Source organism: Thunnus thynnus, chromosome 18 (genome assembly GCF_963924715.1).
Source record: "Thunnus thynnus chromosome 18, fThuThy2.1, whole genome shotgun sequence".
Classification (NCBI taxonomy): Eukaryota; Metazoa; Chordata; class Actinopteri; order Scombriformes; family Scombridae; genus Thunnus; species Thunnus thynnus.
In genome coordinates, this window is record NC_089534.1 from 20,244,525 (window position 1) to 20,272,384 (window position 27,860).

A 27,860-nucleotide genomic window follows, 5' to 3' on the forward strand; every position below is an offset into this window, starting at 1 on the left:
CAGACATTTCTAGCTTTGCTATGCGAACAACATATACAACATAAAAGACTTTGGCAGAAAAGATCAACTCTAGATTTATAACAGCATCTGTTCACATCATCAGACTTTGCTTCACCGGCCATCGCTCCTTCATGTAACATCATTTCAAATGTTACATCAAATCTTGTGATTTTCTTCAGTACTGCAGAGAAATCTGATGACTTTTCAGGAATGAGCTTTATTGTTGATAAACTGTCAGTCATTTAAAACAAGCTAAAACAAAACGGAGATTAAATCAAAATCATTGTAGGTTACGTAATGAAAAATAATTCGATATCACATAAAATCGGAGAGGTCTGATTTTGTGGAAATCACAAAATCTGTGCAAAGTTACACCTTTGCTCATCGATGCAAGTAAGAAGCTGTCCAGGGAGGATTTCTTGAACTTTAGCACCAGCTGTCTGCAGCTACATCAGGGGTCAAGAAGGTGACTAAGAATACATGGTCAGCTGAAGCCACTGGAAAAAGAGCAAAAGAAAAAAAAAAATGAGCCTAAAGAGATCTTTTTGAAAATACATTTACCACAGTGTTCACTGAGTGACCAGAAAAATAAAGACCACAACCCAATACAAGAGTCCTATTATCAATTCTACATTTGTGAAAATTATTTTAAGTTGTTTGTATCAAAAGGGGTGTTGATTGATTCAACTTTCTGGCTTTTTTTGAGAATAGTTTGTGGTGTTGTGTTGTTCCACATGCATTATGTAGTATGTTTTTGTTGTTGTTTTCTATATGTAAATAGAATGGATTAGGAAACATCTTTCAGTAAAATGCAGTCACATGCAAAATCACCTCAAGTACAGCCTCAAAATTTAATATCAACAGAAACTGAACATTTAAAGTAAGTTAGCATTTATTTGCAAGGCTACACATGTTTCTATTTTTATGGTCAGTCAGACTATAATCATGTTTAAGCCAGTTTGAAGACTGTATCATATGGTTAAAAGCTTTCAAAAATGGACCTTGAGTTACTACTTTAATTCTCATACTCTCCGAAGTCAGGAATTAACTTTGATGCTGTCATCACAAACATGTCTCTATAGTTACTAATTATGTAATACATATAATCATGTTCTAAAGCATGGAATAGGACTCATAATAGCATGTTGTAGAGAAAACTAACCTCCAGGACATTGAGCTTGATAATTCCGTCTCCATCTTTGTCAAAAGCATTGAAAGCCCCTGCAAGAGACACAACAGATCAGCCTTCATTTTATTCTTCATATTAACCTTGAGTTCAGCAGCACTCAGTGGAACCTACAAGTTCAATTTGGCCTTCCAAAGTGTAAAAATGTCCCTCCTGGGGATCAATAAAGGATTATCTTAAAATATTCAGTGTTTTTATCAACACTAGTCTTGTTAAAACATTTGGTATATCACTTTTATTTACCCGTTACATCAAAATGAATCAGTTGTGAACAGTCACTTCTGATAACATACATTACCAGAATATTTAAGGATACATGCATCCATTGATCTCTGATGTGTACTTACTGAACATGCCCTCTAGCCTCACAAAACAGCAGATGTAACTGTCAAAGTCGATGTTGAGGTGTTCGTCCGCGTAGCGCATGGCTATGATGTCATATAACTGTTTGTTGAGGTGAAACCCTTCGTGGTGAGAAGATGAAACAGAGATCAGGTTCACATGTCTAAAATAGTTTATATCATAATTACAGGATTCACACACAATGCTGGAAAGTATAGGATGTGATTTCTGACAAAAGATAGAACAAAATTAGGCAAAGAGAAGAGAAAAGGCCTCTTGAGTTCAGATATTTCTATCACACTGCTCACCTGCATCATGGACAGCATTCCTCATTTCAAAACTGCTGATGGAGCTGGATTTGTCTTTATCATATCTTTTGAAGATCAGCTGCAAACACAAGAATGAAAACTGGTAGATTCTTTTTTTTTTTTTTTTTTTTAAATATGAGCAGTAAGAATTAAAGGTGACTTAAACTGTCTTACCTGCCACGCTTTAATCTTATTCCACAAGTGTTTGAACTCCTGCAGATTCAGTTTTCCTGTCCCATCAGTCTGAAAATGCAGTTATGGAAAAACGACACAAAGTATTGCTTGTTGTGTCATTTTGAAAGTTAATGTGGGAATTCTTTGAGGTGTGTTTCTTTTTAAGGAGAATGAGTGGTCTAACCTTCTGGTTTGTCATTTCACTAAAAAGTGACATAGCCAGAAATAAACTCTTATTTCTGGGATGAAAGCTAACCATTGCAGATACAATCTTCTAAATCACTGTTCTATTAAAACCACTTTAGTGCTATTCAGTTAGCAATCCCACAATGCAACTCAGCAATACAGACTGAATGGGCTGAAAGCAGCTGCATGCATGTGCACAGGGATTGTTTTATTTTCTACAAACAAAAGCTGATGCAACATAATTATGTGAAAGTTGCTGTAATCTCATAAAGATTCTACACACAGAAACGTTTAAAAGTTTTGCAAAGATGAGAGATGATGCCAAAAAAACAAGGAAAAGAAAGAAAAGCGTTCATATTTTGTGGTTAATCACAAAATTGTAATTGCAGTTTCTTTAGGTTTCTGCAGATCATCACTGCTCGTTCAGTGTCACCAGCAAGTACACAGATTCAAACCAACAATCTGGTAGTTATAGGTGACACGAGGCTGCTGTGTCCACTCCACACAAACATCTGGAGTTTCAGCCAACTGAAAGGATACATCCATCAAGGCGATCATACTCCGACACGTCTCCAGGCTGAAACCTTCTGACTTTATTTCACTATCTGTGGGAAAACACAGCTCGGTAAGAGGGAACAACACTTCACGCAGAGCCAAAAAATGATCCTTTCAGTGTACTCACGTTTGGAGAGCACGTTCGTCATGATGATTTTGAGTTCGTTGGCACAGACCTGCATGTCCTGATTGATGTAGGAACAATATTTTACATATCAGCTAATGTAAAATAGACATCCATCATGTTTGTACAGTCTTGTCCTCAGTCTCTTTGCACACTCACCTCACCAGATATCTGTTTGTAAATGGCTCTGAACTGTTTTTCCTCTTCAGTTTCCTCCTCAGATTCAAGGATTTTTTTCTGAGCATCAGGTACAAAGAAATGATTTGTGAGTAGAGTTATTAGTACCAAAAAGAAACTGTAAAATTACTCCGAGGACTTTGAGAATTTTACCTCTAAGTATGATCGCAATATAAAGTTTTGGGCTAAAGTTTGGATATCTTCATCCTCTTAGAGAGTGTTTTTTTCTGATCTTCAAAGAGTAGAGTAGGGTGATGTAGTTTTTAAGTGATTTCACCAGATTATCTATAAATAAATATTGCACATATTTTCACAGTCTTTATTTGATAAGCAGTGATTTTTATTTGTGTGATCATATGAATATTTGAACTTTTCTTTTTAATTTCTTCAATTTGTTCCAGCTGCACTATACAGTAAATATCACTACATTTCTATGATTTATGACCACTGGATGCATTTTCTTATATTGCCAGAGGAGAGCAGCATGTGAAAAAAAAGACCATGTGACTTAAACACACCAAGGTCTTGCAGGAAAACAGGTGCAGCTGAGCAACTTGAGATCAGTTGGCTTCGAAATCAATTGTTTTATTCCCAGTGATGTTATATGACCCGATCAAGATTGCATTTCAGAGCCGTCAGTCTCCAGAAATTACAGCAGGGAAAAGGTCACATTTAGCTACTTGCTGTGTGGCATCAGTGTATTTTGGCTCAACAATGGCAGTCTATCTCCACACACACTCTGCACCCATCTCAAGTAAATAACCTTTGGTTTCTTCTTCTTTTCCCCCTGAATGCCGTCATGCTCAATTTCTTTGTTGGCGCCTGCTCTGTCTGACACAAATAGAATAGGCTGGCATGTGGGTAACGGCAGTGGTTGTCAAGAAGGATGACGAAGGAAGGTAGACAAAAAGAACAGAAGAGAGATTTGATTTATAGTTATTCCATTAGTTATAATCAATAATGGCACAAACGGTCATTGCCAACATTACTAAAAGCCAACATATGATGAAGAGGAGCAGTGGGGAGTTTAAAAGCAATCTAGCAATGTTATTGCTACATGCATGCATTACCTTCTCATTCTTTTTCTTGTCTTGCTGATGGCCAATAAGACAAGGAAGGATAGAAGGATGAAATGAGATGAAATGGAGGAAAACTTGAATGCAGAAGTTTGTTAGTTACTCTTGTGGGGAAAACAGTGAGTGGACATACAGTATGTATCAGGACAGGACAGAGAGATTTGAAGAACAAGATTGATGAAATATGAAGGCTACACAATTGGGATTCACAATATATCAAATTCAAATTGATATTTCAGTGTGAAAGTATGTTTTTACTGGAACAGAAAGCTGACATTTTACATATATTTTTAGGAAACAGACAAAGTAGTGTGAATGGAAATGGAAATCTTGTTAAAAATAAGACATCAAAAGTAAACTTATGTATCTGTTTCAACCCCATTACCTTTCCAATCACGTTACAAACCTGAATTTTCTCCAACCCGATGATGTTCTCTGCCTCCCTGTGAGGAAAAGCAGACACATTAGGTTTCGTGACATTTATTGTTAATGACCTCCATTTTAAGGCCTTGCTATATTTTGCAATTTTACTACAAACAATTCCTCCCAAAATAACATCAGCTGCACCACCAAATATGGCCAGTGACTCAGTCTTGGCGATGCTTACTCAGAGGTGCTCCTCTTCTCAGAGAAGACCCTGAGAATGAACTCTCCCTCTTGATGGGGTTCAAAGGCCGTGGGGATGATGACGTACTCTCCTGGAGGCAGACGGAAACGCTCCGTTACCTCCCGCAGGTTGATGTAGGTCTTGCATTTGGCCTTGGAGGCCGTATACAAGAAGAAGTCCTTCTGCAGATGCTTATTCTGTCCACACATCTATAGACGGAAAAACAGTATGGAAACAGTGAGGATGTAAACATGACATTCAAGTAAGGGAAGTAGTTGATATTGAAAAGATGAAAATTGAACATATTAAAACACTGTACACTGTACTGAACAGTTAGTTGATTAATTGATTAGTCCATCACCAGAAAATGTATCAACAACAATTTTAATAAGCAGTTAATCATTTAAGTAATTTATGATGCAAAAATGCCAAATATTTGCTCATTCCTCAAATGTGAGGATTTGCTGCTTTTCTCTATTTTATATTCCTGGAAATTGGATATATTTAGATTTTCGACTGCTAGTCGGACAAAATAATCTATATGGAGATGTCACTTTGAGTTCTGTGAAGTTGTGATGGGCTCAATTTCACAATTTTCTGACATTTTGTAGACTAAGCAATTAGTACAATAATCAAAAAACAACTGATAAATTAGTCAACAATGAAAGTAATCCTGTCCTTTGTAAACTCAAAGTACTTTGGCCTGTGTTGTAATGTTTACATTATAGAGGTTTTACAAGAGCCTGAACTACTATGCAACTATACTACAACTGTACAAATACTATCACAGCTAACACACACACACACAGACATCTGTGGAGATGCAGGCCAATGCTATGAAAGCACTGACTTTAAAATAACGACCTTCTCCAAGATGGGCATACCTTCTCTGGCACCTGCAGAGACAAAGAAAAAGTTAAATGTGATGTCAGCTGCTGCATTTATTAATGCTGAAGCAGAGCTCACTGGTTTAGCGTCATGTGATCACTACCTCATAGATGGAGAATCCAATGGTGAGGAATCTGGCCCCTTGATGGCGCTGCATCCTTCGACCTTTCTGCATCAGAGCCACAACGACAGTGCAGGCCACCCGCTCATCCTCTGGGTCATCGTCCTCCTCATACAGCTGCAGCCGATACTGAGGGTTCGTCCAGAAAGTGTCTGTAAAACACAAAGTCAAAATCAGCAATAAGGAGTCACATGACTTGAGTAAAGATACATGAGCCCTGTGAATTTTCATTAATATTGACTTGATATAAAAATAAAGCTGAGGACTACCTGGGAAGTTCCTGCAGCCGCCAGCGGAGCTGCCTCTCACCCAGCGACCCTCGTTCACCGACACTGTCCAGTTTTGTCTTTCTTCACCCTGCAGTTTGTCGGGGGTCAGGTTACACATCTCTATCTTGGTGAAGTTCTTCTTGAAATCATCAAAAGACATCCTAGATGGGAACATGAAAGGAACATGTAGGAAAAAAACTGTAAAGAACTTGGAACAAGTTAAGATTTGTTACAATTTTGATTCTACTAATTTGAACTTCATTTGTAATAGACAGACGACACTAGTACTACTTAGTGAAGTGCAGCATCTTTCAGGTAATGGTTATCACACCAGAAAGCAAAATTTTTAAATGGAATAAAAAGTGGAGACATGTTTGCTGTTCTTTGAACCTCACTACTAGTGGATCACAAGCTGTGGAGTGTCAGAGGTTGAAGGCCGAGGACAACTTGTTAGATTTAGTTCCATGTTGTCAAAAGTCACTCAAGGTTAATCACTCTACCCTGTATTGTGTCTTTGCCGTCATTAGAGCTGAATGCTAACATACTAATGCTCAGAATGATTAATATGTTTATTTATTTGCACACAATGTGATGTTAAAGCTCTGATAACTTAGCACAAAAGTGTGTAACTGCCTTTTGTTTTCAGCTAACAGATGAAGAAACACACGGAGAATGGTAACATTGTGTATCATCACTTGTTAGTTATAAGCAAAAAACTACATCACCTCTTGTGCAACACTTCAATTTTGCACCAGCGTTCTACTCAGTGCACCATTAGAGTAGGCAATTCTTCGGTCTTAAAGGAACAGTGTGTAGGATTTAGTGGCATCTAGCGGTGAGGTTGCAGATTGCAACCAACTGAATACACCTCACCCTCCCCTTCCAAGCATGTAGGGGAACCTACTGTGGCCACAAAACTCGCAAAAAGTGCTAAAGTCTCTCTCTAGAGCAGTGTTTGGTTTGTCCGTTCTGGGCTACTGTAGAAACATGGCAGTACAACATGGTGGCCTGTGTGGAAGGGGACCCGCTACCTATGTAGATATAAAGGGCTCCCTCTAAGGTAACGAAAACACAACAACTCTTATTTTCAGGTGATTATACACTAATTAAAACATACTCATGAATATTATATTCCATTTCTGCCAAGTCTATTCCGCTCGATGCCACTAAATTCACTCACTGGACCTTTCAGTTACAACATAATGCTTATTAATATGTTATTTCTTAAAAATTAAAATCAATATTTTACTATGAAAATTCATCATACAAGAAGTATGTTTGCATGTCAACATGTGTACAGTAAGCTAATGTTTAGCACATTAGTGCATCTGAGGCTGATGGTCATTGGTTTTAGAGGCACCCCAATGAACTGTGTGGGTTAACTGGAAATGTTTACCTGTTGATGATGGCTGAATGCATTTCATGGTACTTCTGGACCAACGTGTTTGAATCAGTCAACATTTAAGACGTGTTGAAGGAAATGTCACAGTTGTTTTACTCACCAGAACTCGCTTGTTTCCACAGTCTGTTTTTTTAAATTGTCCTTGTCTGCAATGGAAAGGCTTGACCACTCCTTTGAACTGTGGAAAGATAAAGCTATATTAACACACACTCATGAAGAAAAGAGCTGCTATAGCACAGCATTAGATGTAGGCTTCTAGTATATATGGAGTTTATCAGTCACACCTGGGTCATATTGGATGGTGTCTGCAAATATATCTCAGTTTTTGAGCAATAGAACAATAGCAACACTGTCAGCTAAGTCATCGATCCTTTACAATACAGTGTTTCTAATTATACTGGCAGATGCAGAAACCTAAGTAACTTTGAGTCACATCTTACTTTGCACTCCAAGGTCCCTTCCAGAGCACCCAACCCCAGGGATTGCGCAGGCGAATCAGACGAATTTTGCTGTCCTTTGCAACCTCGTCACACTAGAAACAACACCCTGTTAGCATTACTCATAAAAGGCATTGTCTTACAATGAATACCAAATCTGCACTTAAGTGGATATTTTACCGTACCTCCTCCAGGCCTATGATGGAGTAGGCATGACCACGGACCAGCCCCTGTTCAGTCCGAGTCTCCATTTCATGTGCTGAATAAGCCTAAGAGATACAACACATGAGCAAATGCAGACTGGCTGTTGGGGAAATCTATCCTACAAAATTATAATTTATTCTGGCTTAAAGGCTACAATTCTTGAATTATATGCTGATTTGTCTGGGAAAAGTTCAGTTATCTGGTTTTCACTGTTAGGGTTTCACTTACTTTTTTAGTTTATACAGTGTAAAGTTTTAAGTTATGTTGCTGCCTGGCTGGTTTTCTCAATTTTGTTTGTTTTTCATATGTTAAGTGGTGTCATAAGTTTCTGTATTGTTTTCATCTCTGCACACTGTTACTATTCTCCATTTTCACCACCACTCACATCTATGGAGCAGCCCATCAGGGAACCTCTCTTCAGGGCCTTCCTCATGATTTTGTAGAGCTCTTTGGGTGCCTCGGACAACTCAAAGAACTCTGTAAGTCCTCCTGTGAAATCCTCCATGGCGTCCAAAGTGTTACCCCCTTTCAGTGCCTCATAAGATCCGTGCAACCTGGAAGAGGGGTCAATCATTCTTGTCAGTGCACTGACATGTCTGTTCTCCAAGCTTGGGTTTTTTCATGGTGTCTGCAGCCAATTTGCCAAACATGAGGACACAGGAGTTGTGGGCCTAGTTAGTGTGACTACATTGCAAAAAATGTACACCTTCTTAAGACATTTAGTACAAATTTGGGGCTTAAAATTTATTTAATTTTAAATGTTTTAAACAAATTTCATGGCAGTGAGGTGAGAGGTCAGTGGTTTCCTGTGTAAATCATCTTGTTTGACAGATTTTCTTAAATCAAGTGGTATTGTCTTGATGCCACTAGAGTGGCCTTCCCTATTTCCTGATACTTTCACTGATTGTGACGTAAACATTTCTCAAAACAGGAATATCTGCATTATAAAGCACTTGAAATAATCTCATGTCCTTCACTTGTTTAGCAAAGCTTGAACTGAAGATTGAAGACTAAATGACAAACTTTTTCCAGTGGATGGGTGGGAAATCCAAACCAGACTTTAATGAATTTGCCAGCAACATATATGGAGATAATGATCTGCATGCCTCCACTTTGCAGTGGACATTAATAGACTATGCTTACTTGGCATAAGCTTTCTCCAAAAGAGCACTCCAGAACTCGTTCTCTCGGAAAGATTTGGTAAACACCAGCTTGTTGTTGCAGGTGGGGATGCGGTCGTCCACAACCACATCGACCCATTCGCCATAACGCCAGAACTGAGTCAAAGGAGACAGAACAGAGTGAAAACAGGAAATCAGGGATCAGACAGAGGAGAAAAATATCACACAGTTAAGTGTTTAGGTAATAGATTAAAGTTTAGATAAATAGTGATTCACAGCTGTTTATTAAGCTTTCAGTCAAACATGTTTTAGTCAATTATTTGTTCATTTTTCTCTCTTGAGGAGTTAATATAACCCGACCGATACTGGATACTGGCTGTTACCAATATTTACATTTGAGAATAAATCTACTAACAATAGGACAGATATATACATATATATTTTAAATTAACACATAACTTAACCAATTGTTTTAAGGATCCCCTTTCTGACTGTCTGCACTACAAACTATGTAGTGCAGACACTGTTTCTAGGCTATAAGCTAAAATATACACTGATAGAAATATATCTATATATAATATTTTCTGATATATCAGCCCAACTGATTAATCTAAATTTTAACCAATAAATAGCTACCATGTGAAATGTGATTCATATGTGCTTTTGTGGGGGAGATAATTGACCTTATTTTCACATGTGGAACACCATTTCACATTTGAAAATTCACATATAGTCACATGTTATTTTTCACATGTGAAATGTAAGAAACCACAAGTGAAAACAACAACTTCACATGAAATATTACAATACAAAATTCACATATTCATATAGATGCACATGTGCTTTAACACATGAAACTGCATTTCACATGTAATGAATTCACATGTGGTTTTAGGACATTTCACATGTAAAATATTATCATATCATCATATTTTATATTGCTTTTTTGCAAGGTTAATGTATCCTCATACTAATTTAAACTGTAGCACAGCACAAGAAATAATGAGAAAAAAGAGTTACATCATCAAAACAAGCGTATAATAAATAAAAGAAGTTAAAACTTCAGTTGTCTAATGAACAATGTGCTAAATATCACTTTAAAACCTGGAAATGGAAGATGCCGGCATAGTTCTCAGTGAAGCTCTGATCAGGGGGGATCACTCGATACAACAGCTTCTCATTCAGAGTCAGACAGGCAATGGCAGCGAGCAGCCAACAGTCACCTGTCAACAGCAGATTCAAGAGCTATAAAAACATTTGATCTCAGCATAAAGCGCTTCATAAAGTAATGCAGTTGTCACTCATTAAAGCCACCTGGCTGCAGGTGTCAGAAAGGTGACTAAACTAAGACGCTCATGGTCATTCCAGCTTTATAGTGTATGTCTGGCTCTGGTTTCCACCTCACATAGCTCAAACCTGTGTTGTGACTGATCTTTTCTTTTCTTGCCATATCTGATAGTTTTTAAGAGGACATTTTCTGCTTGTATAAAAGTTATAAAAAGCTGTTTTTAGCTGGAATTTAAAAACTTAAACTGCATGACATTTTGTAGAACATCCATCAGAATTTGTGTTTTTTTAATAACTACAGTCATATTTTATCAAAAAAGGGCAGCCATTTGTCCACATTAAAGAGATGCCTGGAACATCTGTGAAAGCACAGATGGGATGAGCAGTATGTATTAAATCCCAAAAACACCAAATTTTCACTCATGTCAGTCCGTTTCATATGCTTATACAGCATGGTGCACTTGAGTTCCTTATTACTATCATTTAAAAGCAGAAACAGCTATAATAAATTACCCAATTTTCCCTGACAGATGTCTGTCCTGTTGGCGCCATCCACAATGAACTGGGGGTTTTCACAAAGTTCCTGTTATGGAAAACAGAGATTGTTAGGTGGTGTCACTGTGCATGTTGTGAAATCAGTGTAACTACCATAGTAATAACAGCAAGATGAAATGACCATGCAAGATGAAATGACAGATGTATTAGCTGGAAAAGCTCCCTACATTCAAAATGTGTTTCACTCAGATGTTTGAGCTTGTACCAATATGCAACTTAACACAAGTGTGATGTGGAAACTTGAAGCCTCCAGTGCACATACAGTAAAGTTGGAGATGTGAAATGTAATTTCTAACAAGTTAATTAAACTTTTTTTTAATGGAAAAACAATATTAGACACATATGATTACTCAAAGCAGAATATTCTTTACAGTCTTTATGATCTTAAGAAATTCCTAGAACGGATCTCAATGCACTCTATAAGAAGGAGAAATAAAAATGTAATCTGTCTGAATGGACAAGCCAACATTAGGATTTTATGCCCCACAATACATGTCTTCATTATGTGTTAAAAAAATATTGGGCAATCCTGTCTGTTTACAACATATTCAGATATTTCTAGTTTACTTGAGTTGTCACTTTAATCATCTGCACAACATTGAAACTCTACAACGATATATGGTTTTAAAATCTTTACATTTGACATTTACCATGATTGAGAATATGAGGACTTGAACCTGCAACTTAAGCCCAGCTGGATGAATTCATCTGGCTGGATCAGAGCTAGGACCATAAAACCTCTTCTGCATTTGCTACATATATATGATGAAGCAGCTGCGACAGGTCTCCTTGTCATGACCCTTTAGGCCTCTGAACAAGTGATAATGTTGTGTTGAATCCAGAGAGGCACTCACCTAATAACTACATATCTCTGTCCTGGCAGCATGTTTGACTGCTTTGTGGTCTTACTGGAACTAATCAGCTAACCAAACAAGTTATATTACATAAACACACATTTATACACATTTATTTCTATCTATCTATCATCAGCATTTGCATTTTTTAACTCCTGAGAGCTGAATATTTTGTATATAAAAGGTATTTGTGCAACAGTAATGATCTGGTCTAATTAAAGGTACCTGTGGAGAAGTTTTATTGTAAGTGGGTCCCTGATTTGTTTTTCTCATGTATGTGCATGAGGACACACATACAGCTGACCCTAACCACAGTCCCGCCAACAGTTTCACACTATTCCAGTGACGGATGATGGTTATATGCCAAGATATGCAGCAATGGGCCAAATAAAGACATAGGAGAAGACTACAAGCTAATAAACATGGATGTAAAAATCTGCTTTGCAAACGTTTTATGAGGAAGGAAATACATTCAAGACCTTAAGAATACACTCAATGCGTTCTGGTGACACACACTGAATGTAAATATAACTGTTGTTTGCTTACAGGAAAACCCCACTTTATATTTGAATTCAGGGGCTTCACAGCAGTGACTCCATTCCACTCATCACACGATTAGCCATAACTAAGGCTGTAAATATGTAGCCTCATGTTCCAAATTTAGAGCGTGTTCCTCTGCTGACCCCTGGATGGGATTCATGTATCACTAATCTCAGCTAAATGGCTTAAGCTACATGTCACATCAGCCGTTAAGTGGCAATCAAGCTTCGAAATCATATTACACTGGATTCCAAGTAGTGGAGTAAAAGCTACAATATTTACTTCTGAAATGTGGAAGAGCTGAAACATAAAGAAGCTTTATATGGAATAACTCAAGCTGAGCTGCAGCAGTTAGTCGATTAATCAATTAGTCAATCGACAGAAAATTAATTGCCAACTATTTTAATAATCACATGGTAATTTTAGTCATTTTTTAAAGTAAAAATGCCAAACATTTGGTGGTTACAGCCTCTAAAATGTGAGGATTTTATGCTTTTCTTTGTCATACGTGATAGTAAACTGAATATCTTTTGGTTCTGGACTGTTGAACGATAATGAAAATAATCTGTAGTTGCAACCCTAAACTCAGGTACTTCAAAACTGCACTTCTGTACAGAACTTGAGTAAATGTGCTTAGTTACCTTCCATCACTGCTGCTAACACTTCTGCACTTTTGCTAAAGTATATTTTAAATGCAGCACTTTTTACTTGAAACAGAGTATTTTTTACACTGTTGCAACTTTTACTTCAGTAAGTCTTATGCAAGAGTTTGTGTTATTTGTCGCGTCTGCATTTCTGTGTGTGTTTGTGTTTATACGTGTGTCAGTGTGTTGTCAGGTACTGTAAGTAAAGGACATGTGTCTCTTCATGCTGAACGAAGCTAATCTGCCAAACATTCCCTTAACAGCTGCCATCAGGGCTACAAGTCAATACCATTTGGCATCAAACGCAGAGTGTTGGAAGACCATCAAACCTCTGTGGAAGTTGTGTATCAGAAAAAATATGAAACATTGCAGCCAACATTGAGTTGCCACCATGTTTCCCTGCACTGACAGAGAGCGTCCTTCTGTGTGACAGTCAGCTGTCTGTGATTGTAGAAGGTGATAACCCAGAGGTATGCACCACCAACCATGCAGCCATATCAACTTGATACCCCACCCATCTGTTGTGGAGGAAGTGATGAAATACACGGGGATTTTAGATAAGAGCTTTTGTACACACGTTAGAGCCACTTTCGTATTAAGTGTGACTCGGCTTAAAGGACGTGATGGGAAAAGTCTGGCACTCACCGAGGGACGTTTCCATTCAAACTTCATCTGAGATTTTTGACTGTAGAAGAGTGAGGAGTCGTTTGCAGGGAACAGAGGGTCCTCAAACAACACTTTCTTGCGCACGTATTTGTCTCGCAGCTCCAAAAAAGTCTTAAGACGCTTGGCATCCTTAACAGCCTCATTTCTGCTTAGGATTGCAGAATAAATAGAGTTGGCCCCAGTGAGAGGGTAATCACCTAATTCATCAGGCCCGAGTGATGCTTGAGTTTCATAAAGCACTTTCACCTTTGTATCTTCAACAAGAGGCACTTTATTTTTTTTGTCCCCCATCTTACCAGTGTCCACCTCAGCCTCTGGTATTCCTGTTTCAGAAATCAGTTAAAAAGTGGAAAAAGAAACTACTTAATTGCAGAAACAGAGCAGGAACTTGCAAAACATCCCAAAAAAGCTTCCTGTGTCCTCCCTGATGCAGATGATTACTTTTAGTTCCTTTATTTGCTGGAAAAACTGTCACCAACCAAACTCTCACCCCAGCACTCATGTGTTCACTGTTGGTTCCCCAGTGCTGGGCCTAAATATAGGCCAATTTGAAGGAGGGGAGGAGGCTTTTCGAGGGGAGAGAGAGACCCTGACACTGTCACAACAGTTTCAGGTCACAGCTCAGTGAGTCTGTCCAAAATCTGTGGCATACAGCCATCTGACGACATGGCTGAGACAACATTTATGGAGAAATGATATTTTGAAAAAGATAGGGTGTAAGTCAGAAGACAGATGGTTATGGTCATGTGTGCAGTGACTGTTCCCCTTTGCACTGTTCCCACTTTTAACTAGAGCCAAAGCTCCACAGTAAAATAACACCTCTAGTTAATACTCATTGTTAATCTGACAATTACTTATTATATAACTTAAATGTACAATTTTAATGCACCAATGAAATTACTCTAATCAGCGTTTCGACCAGGGCTGTAGCTATGGGGACACTAACTTCATGTCCTCAGTAATATTTCTGAAAATTCCGGGTCTTTAATGACATGAAGAGGAGTTTACATTCAATGATTAAACATGAATTTCATGAACCGCAATTTTTTTTTTTTTTCATAGATACCTCATCAGCCATTACTACATGGGATATTAATTCTTAATTAAAGGGGATGTATCATGCACATTTACAGGTCTTTTTTTTTTTTTTTTTAATTTGGGGCTCTACTGGAATATCTTTGCATGATTTATAGTTCAAAAGACTCCTTATTTATCTTAATTAATTGATTAATTAAAATGAAGGGACTTGGTATTCTCCACCAAAGTCACACCTGGCAGTATAGAGAAGGCTTTGAAACAACATTTTGGGCGATAACAGTTACCAAAAATACAGTATATAGTTGAACAGTTAAAGGAATAACTGTGAAATTGTATGATTTCTACTCAGAAAGTTGAAAAGAATTCCGTTGGTAGCTTTCTTTGATGGTGGGGGTTGGATTTATGACCTCCTTAGCCTTGGGTCCAACATCTAAAATATCAACTATATTGACACCCAGTGGAGAAACACTCCTTCACAGTTACTGCGTGTCAATGGATTGTTTTTGCTGACAAAACCAGCCTTTTATCATAATTCAGTATTCAGTTGGCCTGATCATCTGTCAATCTATGCCCATCTCAAATAAGAAAAGGTAGACGTTGGGTGCGGGGTTGCCAGGTTTGAGGGAAACCCGCATTTTTGTTTCAATTTCAGTCAGGGTGTTTGACAACGTGATTCGATCAGACTGACTTTGTTATGTGGCAGATAATTCTCATTCGCCTTCTGTTGAGAATATTCACCATGGAAGCCAATTTTCCCCAGGAAAAACACAGATGAAAAGTTACGAATGATAAAAAAATAAAAAATAGTCACTACAAGTCAAAATTATGAATACTACTACAGAGAAGTGTGCAGACTATATAACCAGATCCCCTATGCTGGAAGGAATATTACCTGGCTCCAGGTTGTTAAACATAACTTTATGTATTAATGTGTCCCCTGTGTGCACAATATAATAAAGGTGTTAAAACTACACTTTAGACGCATGGCTCCCCTACAAGACAAGGCCACAATGGAACAGATTATTATTCATTATTATTTTATATACATTTCAGAGGTGATATATAAGTATAGCCTTGTTTGTGCCATGCTGAAATTTAGCTAAAAAAAACACAAAACAAACAAATAAACAAAAACAATACACTTCATGTTGCTGTATGTCGCATCACCGCAGAAGGGGGATCACACAAACTCAATCTGGCAACCTCTGTCGGCTGTGACGTGACGGGGCTCGTAGTGCAGTGTGCATCTGGAAGTTGTCGCCATCATATCTGGCTAAATGTTAACCTAGCTTAAGTCGAAAATATAAAGTTACGTCTATCTTTTACCCCTTTTTTGTTTCTGCTGTCGAGTTTCGAGGAACTGCTGCGATGTTGTATCAGTAAACGCGTGTAGGACTGCTGCAGTGTTGTAGTTAGCAGGGCTGGGGTCCTGAGAAGCAGCAGCTAAGGGGCGGTGGGCTGCTAACCAGCTAGTTGGCCCGGCTAGGAAGTAAAACACCTCCTAGATACATTAAACGTTACTCTGAATAAAGCCACGGGGACTCGGTGAACATTGTTACCGGCTGTTTCCGCTGCTGTCTTCTGTAGTGAAGTCGTTATTCCCGCCGTAGCCAAGGAGCTAGCAGCGTCACTAAGCTAGCTGCAACTCCGCTGAGGAACCAAGAAGATTCTAAGCTAACTAAGCTAACAACAAGCTGGGGTTGGTCTGCTAAACTGGAGCTGGCATCGTCACATTTCCCGTCTCTAACACGTATGTACAACCATATGTGCTTCTTGTATATGTGATACGGTGTATTTTGGCCTTTTCTGTCAACTGCTACATCAGCTAACTTCTCTCTGCTCAGCTGATAGTGTTACTCTTCTGTTTAGAGCTGCGTTTCAAGCAGTCAAGGATCATATATTTGCCAAGTATAGAAACATAAGGAATTTGCTTGGGTTCAGCTTTCAAAAAAAAAGAAATACATTTATATTTATCTAACAAATAACATAGACACTGTTACGCACGCTGGGTTCAATAGAAATATAAGAAATAAATAACAAGGTAACATTAACATAAAACATAGACACTGTTATGATGATATCACACCAAGCTAATATCAGCTCATTTTAAAGTGGCATTTCCGTTCCAGGTTCTGTATTTAACTTCCTTATCAGTTGAAAAGCCTGTGTTATCTGGATCATGGGGTTAATATTGTGGTGGGGGGCATTTCTGTGTCACACAGCAGGCTGCTGGGCCTGACAACCGAGAAGATGTCTGAGGGAGAGAACAAGCAGGCCCCGGACACTGCCCAGGAAGGGAAGCCAGAGTCCATGGCTGCTGCAGCCACAGGTCAAACAGTGTCATCGGTGTCTCCCCCTGTCTCCATGGTGACCCAGCCTCCCGCCACGGCAGCCACAGAAGATGAGGAAGAGGAGAGCGAGGATGAGTCAGAGATTCTGGAGGAGAGTCCGTGTGGACGCTGGCAGAAACGCAGAGAAGAGGTAGTGGATTGTTTTTCATCTCTTTAGTCACTCACCTCATATCAACTTGCACGCAGTCCGAGGTCCTCAGACAGGAACCTCCTAGCTGTGTCAAATACAAGGTTGAAGACTGATGGAGACAGATTTTTCCTCTGTAAGGGCACCACTATTATGGAGCGACCTGTCTGAGAGTCTTAGACTTGCATATTCATTATCTTCATTTAAGTCGCTTCTGAAAAGTCAAAGGTTTTCTTATCATCTTTATTTATTGATTTATTATGTTTGTTTTTTAATGATATATATGTGGGAATGTGTGTGTATCTGGCTTTGTATTCTATCCTTTGTTCTGTTTATGTCTGCCTTGTAAAGCACTTTGTCTTGATAAGTGCTGTATGAACAAACTTTACTATTATTATTTATCTGTGGGGGAGTCAGGTTTATGTTTATTATGGTATCTAGTACCTGATGCATTGTTTTGTTTACCCCCCTAAGGTGAATCAGCGCAACGTCCCCGGAATTGATAATGCTTACTTGGCCATGGACACTGAGGAAGGAGTTGAGGTGGTGTGGAATGAGGTCATGTTCTCAGAAAGGAAAAATTTCAAACTGCAGGAGGTGGGTGCTTTGCTAGGCTGACGCAGTACAATATGTTTGAAGCAGTTGCGTACCCTATAATAGAAACAAATGATCATTATGGGGGTGATATCAGCAGGAAGACAAAAATACCTTGTCATGGTTTAAGCATTGTGTATTTTTCTGTTTGTGTTAGGTTGCGTTCTTTACTGTGATCTTGCTAAAAATGTGGAAGCCTTTCTGGTTTTCCTTCCTCCTTTGGTTTTAATCCCCTTAGCAAGTTGTTGGACTTGTTGCTGCCAGCAGCACCATAGCAAAGTTCACACTGTACCTGTGTAGTTGCAGAAACAATTTTCAGAAATTTAGAGGAGAGGGAGCAAGCAAACTAAAAGAAGTGGTGTTTAAGGCTCTGAATATTGCTTTTGACACCGTTTTGCTTCATTCTGAAGAGGCTTCTGTCTCCTATATTGGCCCCAGAAATGACATCAGTTGAAAATCTAGTCTGTTACTTACTTATGAAATAAAATGCATGAAAATTAGTGTGTAATTCTGTGGTTGGCTGCTGCTGGGTGCCGTTAAGCAAGGCATGTATCCCACAACTGGAGTAGTTTGAGCTGCTCTGTGATCAATTATTTGACAGTCAGCTTTTTAGTATAAATATACATATGACTGGAAGCAAAATCAGGTGATTTCAGTATGGTTTTCTTACACATGAAATGGCTGATGGTCTGTATGGGGTGAAGAGAGAGACCCAGAATAACATTTAACGAACACTGCACTTACATTGCACTTGACATTGCACTTACAGGACGGTCTGTCAAGCCACTAATCCAACCTGCAGGTCAACACATGGTCAGGTCAAAGTGGCATGTTGTTAACACATAATGAGTTCACTTGGGCCGCATTGTAAAATTCTTTTGTAAGAAAACAGTAAATCCCAACTAAGATTTAACAACATGGAGAACAACATTCACAGCACTAATTTTATCAGTATTTTAATATGTGGTATTATGTTTTAATGATTCATTTCTTCTGTTATTTCCCCCCACAGGAAAAAGTCAAAGCAGTCTTTGACAATCTGATCCAGCTGGAGCATTTAAACATTGTGAAGTTCCACAAGTACTGGGCGGATGTGAAAGAGAACAGAGCAAGGGTAGGAGATTGTCTTACCAATGCTCTTTTTTTCAATTGGTGCTCATGTTATGACTGTCATTCTTACGTGTCTGCATTGCTTTTCTGTCTGCAGGTCATTTTCATCACTGAGTACATGTCCTCAGGAAGTCTCAAACAGTTTTTGAAAAAGACAAAGAAAAACCACAAGACCATGAATGAAAAGGTGTGAAAGCTGTACTATAACTTAACATTGGATTTTGAAATGACATTAACGAGTTGCAAACAGTTGATAAAAAGCCTATTTAGCCTGTTTTGTTTTCTTCATGTCTTATATGAACTTTTGTCAAAAACCTTTTTCTTCTCTGTCAGGCTTGGAAGCGCTGGTGTATACAGATACTGTCAGCTCTCAGGTTAGTTTAACAAAATGTTTCTTCTTCTTTTTCTTTTTTTTTAACTACTCTATTAACAAATAAAATGTGGCCTTAGACATCAAACTAATTCATAGTTCAAATACTTAGAAATTTTTAAAGCAGCTGCTGGTAATCAGCTTTATTATAAAGGTCTGTTCAGTTTGAAGAATCATATTTGAATAATGGACATTAATTTTATTTGCATAGCACCTTTCAACAACAAGGAAATTCAATGTGCTTTGCATAAAACATAAAAGGCATCAAGACAAGATGTAAAGAAAACTTAAACGAGTTAAATAAAATGGAGAATAAAAATAAGCTAAGACAGACGGAGAATAGAAATTACAGTGCAGCTATGGTGTACTGAGAGGTATGAATGAATGATCCCAAATGTAATTTAATAAAAGGCAGTGGCTAACAGGAAAGTTTTTTATCCTTGATTAAAAAGAACTGAGAGTTGGAGCTGACGTTACGTTTTCTGGGAGTTTGTTCCAGATATGTGGAGCATAAACACTGAATGCTGCCTCTCCATGTTTAGTTTTGGGGACAGAAAGCAGACCTGCCTCAGGCGATGTAAGAGGTCTGGACGGTTCATAACATAGCTGCATTTATCAACTATTTTACACTCTCTCACCTTTCACCAGCTACTTGCACTCCTGTGAACCTCCGATCATACATGGCAACTTGACCTGTGACACGATCTTCATTCAGCACAACGGCCTCATCAAGATTGGCTCAGGTAGATATTTGAGAAAATAATATTAAGACAGTGTAATTTAGTTTTGTATACCTTATTAACTAAATGTTTGTTTTTGATACTCTTGATTCCTTGACTATTATTACTAGTATGCTAATATTTTCATGGCTTTAACCCACAATTTTAGTTGCTCCAGACACCATTAACAACCACGTAAAAACCTGTCGGGAAGAGCAGAAAAGCCTTCACTTTTTTGCTCCAGAATATGGAGGTAAGATCCTGCCAGTGTGTCATTTGTCTCAGATACAGTCATGATGTTTGGTGGTGCTATTGTGATATTGATCAGCTTATGTCTGCTTTCAGCTGTCGCCAATGTCACCACAGCCGTGGATATCTATTCCTTTGGAATGTGCGCTTTGGAGGTGAGAGGAGGCCTTGTTCTGCTCTGGGCTGTTAAGCCACATACTGACTCATTCCTTCATTTGTGGTGTTCAACAAAACACAATGAGAATGCAGTTTGACTGAATACTGGCTTCACACAGTTAATTGATTGGTAATGCACTCAGGGTGTATGTATCACTGGGTTCTTAAAAAAAGTGTTTCTCACCTCAGCTTTAGACATGATAGTGCTTTTATATACTTCAACAGTCAGTGTGTGTCAGCTTTTTATGGCAGTTACAGAAATAGAAATCAGGATGCAAGACAGGAAATGTGGAAATATTTTTAAAAAATCTTTTATATAATAAATACCATCATGTCTGCAGTACTGACCAAAGTCTCCATCATACATTTTAAACATGGGATTGGCTTTTATCGACCTAAGTTCTGTATTTGTGTATATGAAACAATTCTAATCTACACCTTTCTTTGTCTAATTATGTCATCAGATGGCCGTGTTGGAAATCCAGAGTAATGGAGATTCGTCTTACGTGTCCCAAGAAGCCATAAACAGTGCCATTCAGTCCCTAGAGGACCCATTGCAGCGGGTGAGCAAAGGGAGAGCAAAGTATTCAAAGCCTGGGTGGATCTTTGACAGAGAGACATCCATAACCTCAAGTTTTTTTTCTCCCTGCCACTCTTTCAGGAATTCATCCAGAAGTGTCTGGAGGTGGACCCCAGTAAGCGACCCACAGCCAAAGAGCTGTTGTTTCACCAGGCCTTGTTTGAGGTGCCTTTACTCAAGCTGCTGGCTGCGCACTGCATCGTCGGCCACCAGCGTAAGTGAAACTACACAGTGGAAGAGACTTGCCTACACAAAAAACACAGTACTTTAAAAACAAGTAAAGGAATCTCACGTGAAACTAAAGGCTAAGGTCATTTATTTTATTTTAAAGGTTAAATGGGCCATTTACCCATGCCAAAGATGAATGACTTTTAATTTCTCTTTAGCCACTTTGCTGGCACAAAACCTCACAACCCTAGTCACAAAAATAATTAATTTTTATTATTTATTTATTTATTTTATCTGATTGCTGTGTTCGCTGCTTACCTGCAGATATGATCCCAGAAAATGCTTTAGAAGAGATGACAAAGAACATGGACCCTAACTTGGTGATTGTTGAAGTCAAGGAGAGAACTCAGATGAAGTAAGTCTTGAGTATCATACCTCATCAAAAACAACACGATGGAGATTAAAATGTGAAATTGGGAAGCGGAGGAGATCTTTGTGCTGTTCTCTCTTAACTTTATCATGTTAATATTTATCTTTACATATACACTGTATATTTTTTTTTATCACAGAACATTGTGATATGAGATTAGATGTTGTCTTGGCCTCATAGTCATAATATATTCTGTTATAGTTTTAATCTTTTCCTGGTTTAAAAGGTTGTATTACAGTTAAGTGATATAATTTGTGAACTGGTCTGACAGTTCTAGGGAACTGAAATTGAAAAAAATGTCTGTCACATATTCGGCACGAGTAACAATTTGTCATTTGCTTCAGGCTCTCCCAGTTTCCTGCCCTTGAGCTGGACAAGTTCCTGGAAGACGTCAGGTAAGGGGAACAATTGTGCTACAGCTGGAAACATGCAACTAGACATTTAAGTCCTATCGGGTGGTGAATTTGTTGGAGTTTGGCACAAGCAGTACTAGTCATCCAAAAAAAAAAAGAAGCCCATGATCTGAAGATTCTAGCTTGGTCAAAATTGGATGAGAAAAGTTATAGAGAAACTGAACTACCACCACTGAAATGCCCTTAACTCTCTTGTCAGATCTAATTTAGGCCAACATTGGAATATTCCACTTATACTGTAGTTGAATAAATGCACAGTCTGTAGATTGTGAAGTACAATTTACATGTATTTACAAATACCGGCTGATGTTGAGTGTACAGCAGCACAACATGAGATCATTTGTTGAAGTTGTACTGCTTTTTTCTCTTTGACATATCAGGAATGGGATCTATCCTCTGACTGCGTTTGGGATGCCCTGTCCACAACAACCTCAGCAGGAGGCAGTGAAGTCACCCATAGTGCCCCCCTCAGTCAAAACCCCGACCCCTGAACCCGCAGAGCTTGAGACCCGGAAGGTAAGAACTGGGATGTAGGAGTGCACAGAAATTAGACCTCAGTCTAATAATATGATGTTAATTTGACCTTTTTCCTTTTTTTTATGAGAACTTAAAATGTCAGATGATACTTGTGACCAAGCTGTCACAGTGCAGTAACTCACTTTTACTACAACACATATTTCTTTGATTGTATTATTAATTGGCCATGGTATGGTAAGGAATAGTTGGAGAATATACAAAGTATATTATACAAAGACCATTGTCCATTATTCAGGGTATCTTTTTCAGCCCTTAATGTCAGTTTTTTTATGACTTTTAAACTAAACACACTTGTTTAGAGGATCTGCATTCACTACTTCATTAAATCATTTTCTTTTCAGTTCATATACTCATCATGAGACAAACATTTAACTGTTATATTCTGTAACTCCTCAGGTCCTTCAGATGCAGTGTAATATCGAGCCTGTTGATGAGGGCACCAAGCATCATGTAAGGTTCAATTCTCAGAGTTCCTTCTACTTCTGGACATCATTTGTGAAAGTGCTCTGTTTTATTAAATTTTTGAAATGACTTTTTATTGTTCTCCTTTTTAGCTGACCTTGCTCTTGAAACTTGAGGATAAATTGAACAGGCACTTGAGCTGTGACTTGTTACCAAGTGAGTGTTTTTATTTCTTGAAGAATGAATGAATGAATGGTTCATAGACTTTGCAAATGTGTGACTTGTTTATATGCACATAACATTGTAACATCAGCATGTCATCGCCAAATATTGCTGTTACCCTCAGTTTTAATGATCAGTCACTTTTCAAGTTTTAAATCTCTAGTTATTGAATTACAGGCTATCATGTGGTTCTGTTTACTTTCAGTGAAATGCTTTTTGTGTGTCCTTGAAGCGACTATAATCAATATTTTTATATTACATGGAATGACATGACCACTTATATATAAAATGTGTTGCTCATTGACAAACCCACAGAAGTATCATGTATGCACAGAGTGTTTGAGCGTCTTTCAACTTATATTTGTTTTCCAGCCCACAATTTCACTATTTTGGTTCACTCACCACTCTCATCAGTGTTGTTTTTAGCTGCAGCCAGCAGCTTTTTTCAACCATAGAGTGTAAAATCCCTAATCTACACTACCTGCTCAGTACCAAACAGCAGACAGACAAAGTTAAACAACCGACAGACAAATCTAAACAGTAAATAGCCGACAGACAAAGCTAGCTAGCTGGTGAACGTAGTCCAGAATTTAGCAGCTTCAGAGCCAGATGTTTACCTGAGGAGCTTGAATATTGGACTTATATTAACCAAGTAGCCAGAAACATGACTCCAAGTGAACGCTGATGTTGCTGTGTATCTGCTGGATGCGTAAATAGGCAACTGCTTGCCAACAAGTTTGCCGTATCAACAAGCTGGTTATACTACATGTCTATCATTTGTTCACATATTGTTCCTGCTGCCCACAAGTGGCAGTGGTAAAATATGTTAAACACATGATTAATGCATTTCTTATCAGAAAAGTGTTTGTTTCTGTTACATTAGTGCCAACAGCTGTTTCCACAGTCCATAGTCTGCAAAAATGTTTGTGGCATTACGTGCCCCTCCTTGTACGCATGAAGGTAGATCATGAGATACAAACAAAACCAGGACCCATTCATCAAAACATTGCTCAAATCATTTGAGTAGCAAAGATAAATGCTTTAATGGCACAATTTCTGGTGGTCATTGATGCTGAAATGACTGCTTGTTGCCCATTGAGCCCTTGGGCTATTCACCTCATTACCCGGCCACCATGCCAGTGTTCTGACTGCCTTGTTTTTTTGTTTAGATGAGAACGTGCAGGAGCTGGCTGTGGAGCTTGTTCAGCTGGGATTCATCAGTGAGGTAAGTGGAGTTCATCATGACCCTGCTGAGCCTGACACTCATTCTATTAGTAGTGTAACCACAGCAGCAGATATTTCTTTAACCTCACCGTCTCTCCATTTCAGGGCGATCAGCCACGACTTGCATCCGTTCTTGAAGAGGCCTTCTCAAAGTTCTACAGCCGGAACGGTTCTCTCAATCCGGTGACAGTTTCCTCGTAGCGGAGGACTCACCAGGCCTTCTGCCAGCCCTCCTCGTTCTCTACGACAGGACTAGCTTTTTGCTCCATCTCCGAGTTGCTGGAAAGCTTTGCAAGGACAGAGGAGGAATCCTTGGTCTGATTGCAGATCCTGCAGCCTGTCCTTGTATCCTCTGGTGGGAAAAGCTGCCACTAAGTGGTTGTCGCTTTCTATCTTTTTTTTTGTTGTCCTCCCACCCAATACAGCCATCTGCTTCTCTTTTAAAAGAGGAAATCCTAGTCGCAACTTAAAGGAAAATACAAATGTTTTCACTTTTTTGGCTTATTTCTTTCCGTTCTAAAATAGTGAAGAAATGGTAGAGGTAAGCAAAATAAAACTGGATAACAGCAGTATTTTCCTTAAGTCAGTATTAAAACTGTATTTTAAACATTTTTACTTAAAACTGTTAAATAGTTGTCTGTATGAAAAAAAATCTTTTTCCCGGCATACTGAAGTGTATGTATTATGGTGTTGTAAGGTCAAGTCTGGTTGTCTGGTCCTTTTAACTTTCTCTTGAGCAGTGAGTGAGGCATTGTCCTACCTTGTATCAGTTTTCGAAGACTCTTGAATGCATTGAGCTAGTAATGCAACAGATGCAACATCACTTATACTTCAAAATTCTGTAATTATACAATGTAGTCATGAAACATGCAGCTGCAACACAAGTTAAAGAGTAACAGCTACAGATAAAATATTAAAACTCAAACTATTTATTTGTGTATCTTTTCTTGAGTGTGTACTGTACTTCACTTCCAGCACTAAGGCCGGTGGTTGTTTAAATGTATGCTTTTTAATGGCTACTTTTTCTTTAAATCATGCTGTTATTTTCTATGAAAAGGGGTGTCGTCACTTGACTGTGGTCCAACTTCTACTGTAGGTTCTGTTTTTAAAAGTAGCCCATTGCAGCACTTATTGGTTAGGGCTAGTTCAATGAAAGGTTGTTTCTAGGTGGCATTTTACATAGGAGAGATTGGTTCAGTGCCATGTGAAGATGCTTCGGTCTTTAAGTACATGATGTATGGTGTTTTGTCAACAGGTTTGGTGAATGCATGTATGCTTCTGTATATCTAAATGGAAACTGATGCACACAACAAGCTTGCTTCAGGAGTTCTTATTTTATCCACGGTGCAGATAGATTCAAGTAATTTATCATGCACTGACTATCTGAAAAGTTTTGTTCAGCTTTAGGACTTAAATTTTAACACGTTGTGGCTGTGAATTATTGGTTTCCTTCATGGCTGAAGATTTCTGTGTGATAACAGAGCTAAAACATGCTCCCACCACTTAGATATTCAGCTATTTGCTCAGACCACCATTATCTGTTAACTGTTTGTGGATCTCTCGGCTAGTTTGCACTACTGTACACTTTTTATATAATTTGACTCCTGCTGGAAATGTCCTGTGGCCTCCGGCATCTTCACACCAACACGAGGAACTTGGTTGATTTGGAAATGGCGTTATTAAAAAATTAAGCGATCCAAGTGTTGTCTACTCAGCGCTGTGACTACCTTTTGACAGGGTCTGTAGATACTGCAAGATACAAGTGTGGGACTGCCTGGCATGCTGTAACCATCTTGTACACTGTATGCTGGACACTGTGCTCTGTTTCTGCAATGCATTTACCCCCTTTTTCACTTCCTGAAATAAAAATTTACACTATCAGCACTTAAGGTTTTTGGTGTCGAATTGTGTTTATCACAAGTTCATGACTGCTGTACAAGGGGATTGTGTTGTATAAAACCACACTCAACCTTATACTGCAGTGACAACTTTGACGATCAAAATCAAGTATTTCTGAATGAGAATTAAGCCTTAAGAGCATATGATTTTTAGTATGTAGTTTTAGTTTGTACAGTGTTTCACAACCTGAAGAAATATGATATGGTTGTGATGATCCTATTAACAATGCATCAAGTCTTTCTTAAGAGAGTGTAAATCAGGAGTTCCACAGGGTTCTACCCTTGGTCTCCTTGTCTTCAGTTATATATATTATGTATAAGATCCCATTTACACCCAGTATTATGATGTGACCTATATCTGCATATCCTATCTGGATAAGTAAAAAACATTTAAAGGCAATGCAGAAAGCATTGTGATCAGAATGAATTGGCTAGATTACATCTGGAGGTGGTCTGGTTCACACTGATCAGATCTCAGCCAGGTGTAAATGCAGCCCACACAATGGGACCACATTCTTAAGAAAAAAAATCAAGTAAAATGTGAAGAAAAAGATTTAGAAGATGAAAAAAAATCCATAGAGCAAGGTGAAAAATCACCCAACTTCGCCTATTTCAGCTTAGCTTAAGCAAGTCAGGCTAAAGCTACAAGCAATAGCAGTAACTAGCAAGTCTTCCTTCATAAAAAGTGATTTAAAAATGAAAGACATCTGTCATTGTGGTTGCTTCAACTCTTATTTACACAGGTGTAAATTCAAACACCTGTGGGTTGAATGTCATGATCCAGGCAATGTATCCAGATACAGATTACATATTAATACCAGGTGTGAAGGAGCATTGAAATGATAACAATCTTGCCATGGAGCGGGTTTTCATGTATGCAGACAATACTGTAAAATACCTGTATGTGCTTACAATATAACAGCATAGTTAATAGAGAGTTCATAGAGAACTCATGGATTTTTCCTTATCCAGATCACATGTTAATACAAGGTATAAATAGGATCTGACAGAATGTACAGTACCAGTCTAAAGTCTGGACACACCTTCCCATTCACTTGAATGCGAAAGTGTGTCCAGACTTTTGACTGATACCGTACATATAACTAAAGAGAAATGGACCTAGGAGAAAACCCTGCGCAACTCCTGTTTTACCCTCTAAGCAAGACGTGGTGCATTGCTAATAGGATCATGTGACAACCATATTTTTTAAATATGGTTGTCACATGACCAGGCTCCTCTGGTTCCCAGTGACCTGGTGAAACCTCCCAGGGTTTCTGGTTCAGTAACTCTAGATGTGTCAATGAGGAAGTTAGAAAAGAGGAGAAAGAAAACTGTTTTCACCACAGAAAATTATTTTATCTTTTCTGGAGAGTTCTTCCTCTTTGGGACTCAAAAAAAGATAAAAATGAAATAATCTAAGAAGGGAACAGTGATCTTTACTTGTATAACAAGATGTCACAAGCCAAGAAGGTTTGGAATCAGCACTTTAAAAGGACTTAAAATGCTGCAAAAATTGATTGTTTTAAAGTGTAATTTAAAAACCCATTAT

General features: G+C 38.4%; 2 protein-coding genes across 5 annotated transcripts; one reads left to right on the forward strand and one right to left on the reverse strand.

Moving 5' to 3' along the window:
• Window positions 1-58: 58 nt before the first annotated feature.
• Window positions 59-14,249, reverse strand: capn3b (calpain 3b). Of its 3 annotated transcripts, XM_067572680.1 has the most exons (23): window positions 13,703-14,248; window positions 10,978-11,047; window positions 10,282-10,400; window positions 9,200-9,333; window positions 8,442-8,610; window positions 8,038-8,121; window positions 7,856-7,947; window positions 7,516-7,593; window positions 6,014-6,174; window positions 5,727-5,896; window positions 5,620-5,631; window positions 4,736-4,944; window positions 4,535-4,571; window positions 4,123-4,146; window positions 3,816-3,902; window positions 3,035-3,112; window positions 2,879-2,936; window positions 2,737-2,801; window positions 2,011-2,079; window positions 1,837-1,915; window positions 1,534-1,650; window positions 1,163-1,221; window positions 59-497 (listed from the first exon to the last, which is right to left on the reverse strand). In XM_067572680.1, the coding sequence occupies exons 1-23, from the start codon at window positions 14,012-14,014 to the stop codon at window positions 471-473; spliced, it is 2,310 nt and encodes a 769-aa protein (XP_067428781.1). In that variant the 5' UTR covers window positions 14,015-14,248; the 3' UTR covers window positions 59-470. The 3 variants fall into 3 exon arrangements, with proteins under 3 accessions (XP_067428781.1, XP_067428782.1, XP_067428783.1); XM_067572681.1 differs by lacking the exons at window positions 3,816-3,902; window positions 4,123-4,146 and having other exon boundaries at window positions 13,703-14,249; XM_067572682.1 differs by lacking the exons at window positions 6,014-6,174; window positions 7,516-7,593; window positions 7,856-7,947; ... (4 more) ...; window positions 10,978-11,047; window positions 13,703-14,248 and having other exon boundaries at window positions 5,586-5,631; window positions 5,727-5,865.
• Window positions 14,250-15,976: 1,727 nt separating this feature from the next.
• On the forward strand, window positions 15,977-26,297 carry nrbp1 (nuclear receptor binding protein 1). Of its 2 annotated transcripts, none has more exons than XM_067571840.1 (18): window positions 15,977-16,511; window positions 16,987-17,242; window positions 17,714-17,836; window positions 18,846-18,947; window positions 19,041-19,130; window positions 19,277-19,317; window positions 19,962-20,056; window positions 20,202-20,285; window positions 20,378-20,436; window positions 20,902-21,000; window positions 21,099-21,231; window positions 21,510-21,600; window positions 21,960-22,010; window positions 22,409-22,544; window positions 22,962-23,015; window positions 23,120-23,183; window positions 24,359-24,414; window positions 24,519-26,297. In XM_067571840.1, the coding sequence occupies exons 2-18, from the start codon at window positions 17,012-17,014 to the stop codon at window positions 24,612-24,614; spliced, it is 1,605 nt and encodes a 534-aa protein (XP_067427941.1). In that variant the 5' UTR covers window positions 15,977-16,511; window positions 16,987-17,011; the 3' UTR covers window positions 24,615-26,297. The 2 variants fall into 2 exon arrangements, with proteins under 2 accessions (XP_067427941.1, XP_067427940.1); XM_067571839.1 differs by having other exon boundaries at window positions 15,978-16,511; window positions 16,984-17,242.
• The last annotated feature ends 1,563 nt before the right edge of the window (window positions 26,298-27,860 follow it).

Coding starts and splice junctions, on each gene's coding strand:
- capn3b (XM_067572680.1), bottom strand. CDS start 14,014: ATGGGGGACAAAAAAAATAAAGTGCCTCTTGTTGAAGATACAAAGGTG. Junction 7,948..8,037: donor CCATCATAGGCCTGGAGGAG/GTACGGTAAAAT, acceptor TGTTGTTTCTAG/TGTGACGAGGTTGCAAAGGA. Junction 7,594..7,855: donor AAGGGACCTTGGAGTGCAAA/GTAAGATGTGAC, acceptor ATCTTTCCACAG/TTCAAAGGAGTGGTCAAGCC.
- nrbp1 (XM_067571840.1), top strand. CDS start 17,012: ATGTCTGAGGGAGAGAACAAGCAGGCCCCGGACACTGCCCAGGAAGGG. Junction 20,437..20,901: donor TTGGAATGTGCGCTTTGGAG/GTGAGAGGAGGC, acceptor TTATGTCATCAG/ATGGCCGTGTTGGAAATCCA. Junction 21,232..21,509: donor CTGCATCGTCGGCCACCAGC/GTAAGTGAAACT, acceptor GCTTACCTGCAG/ATATGATCCCAGAAAATGCT.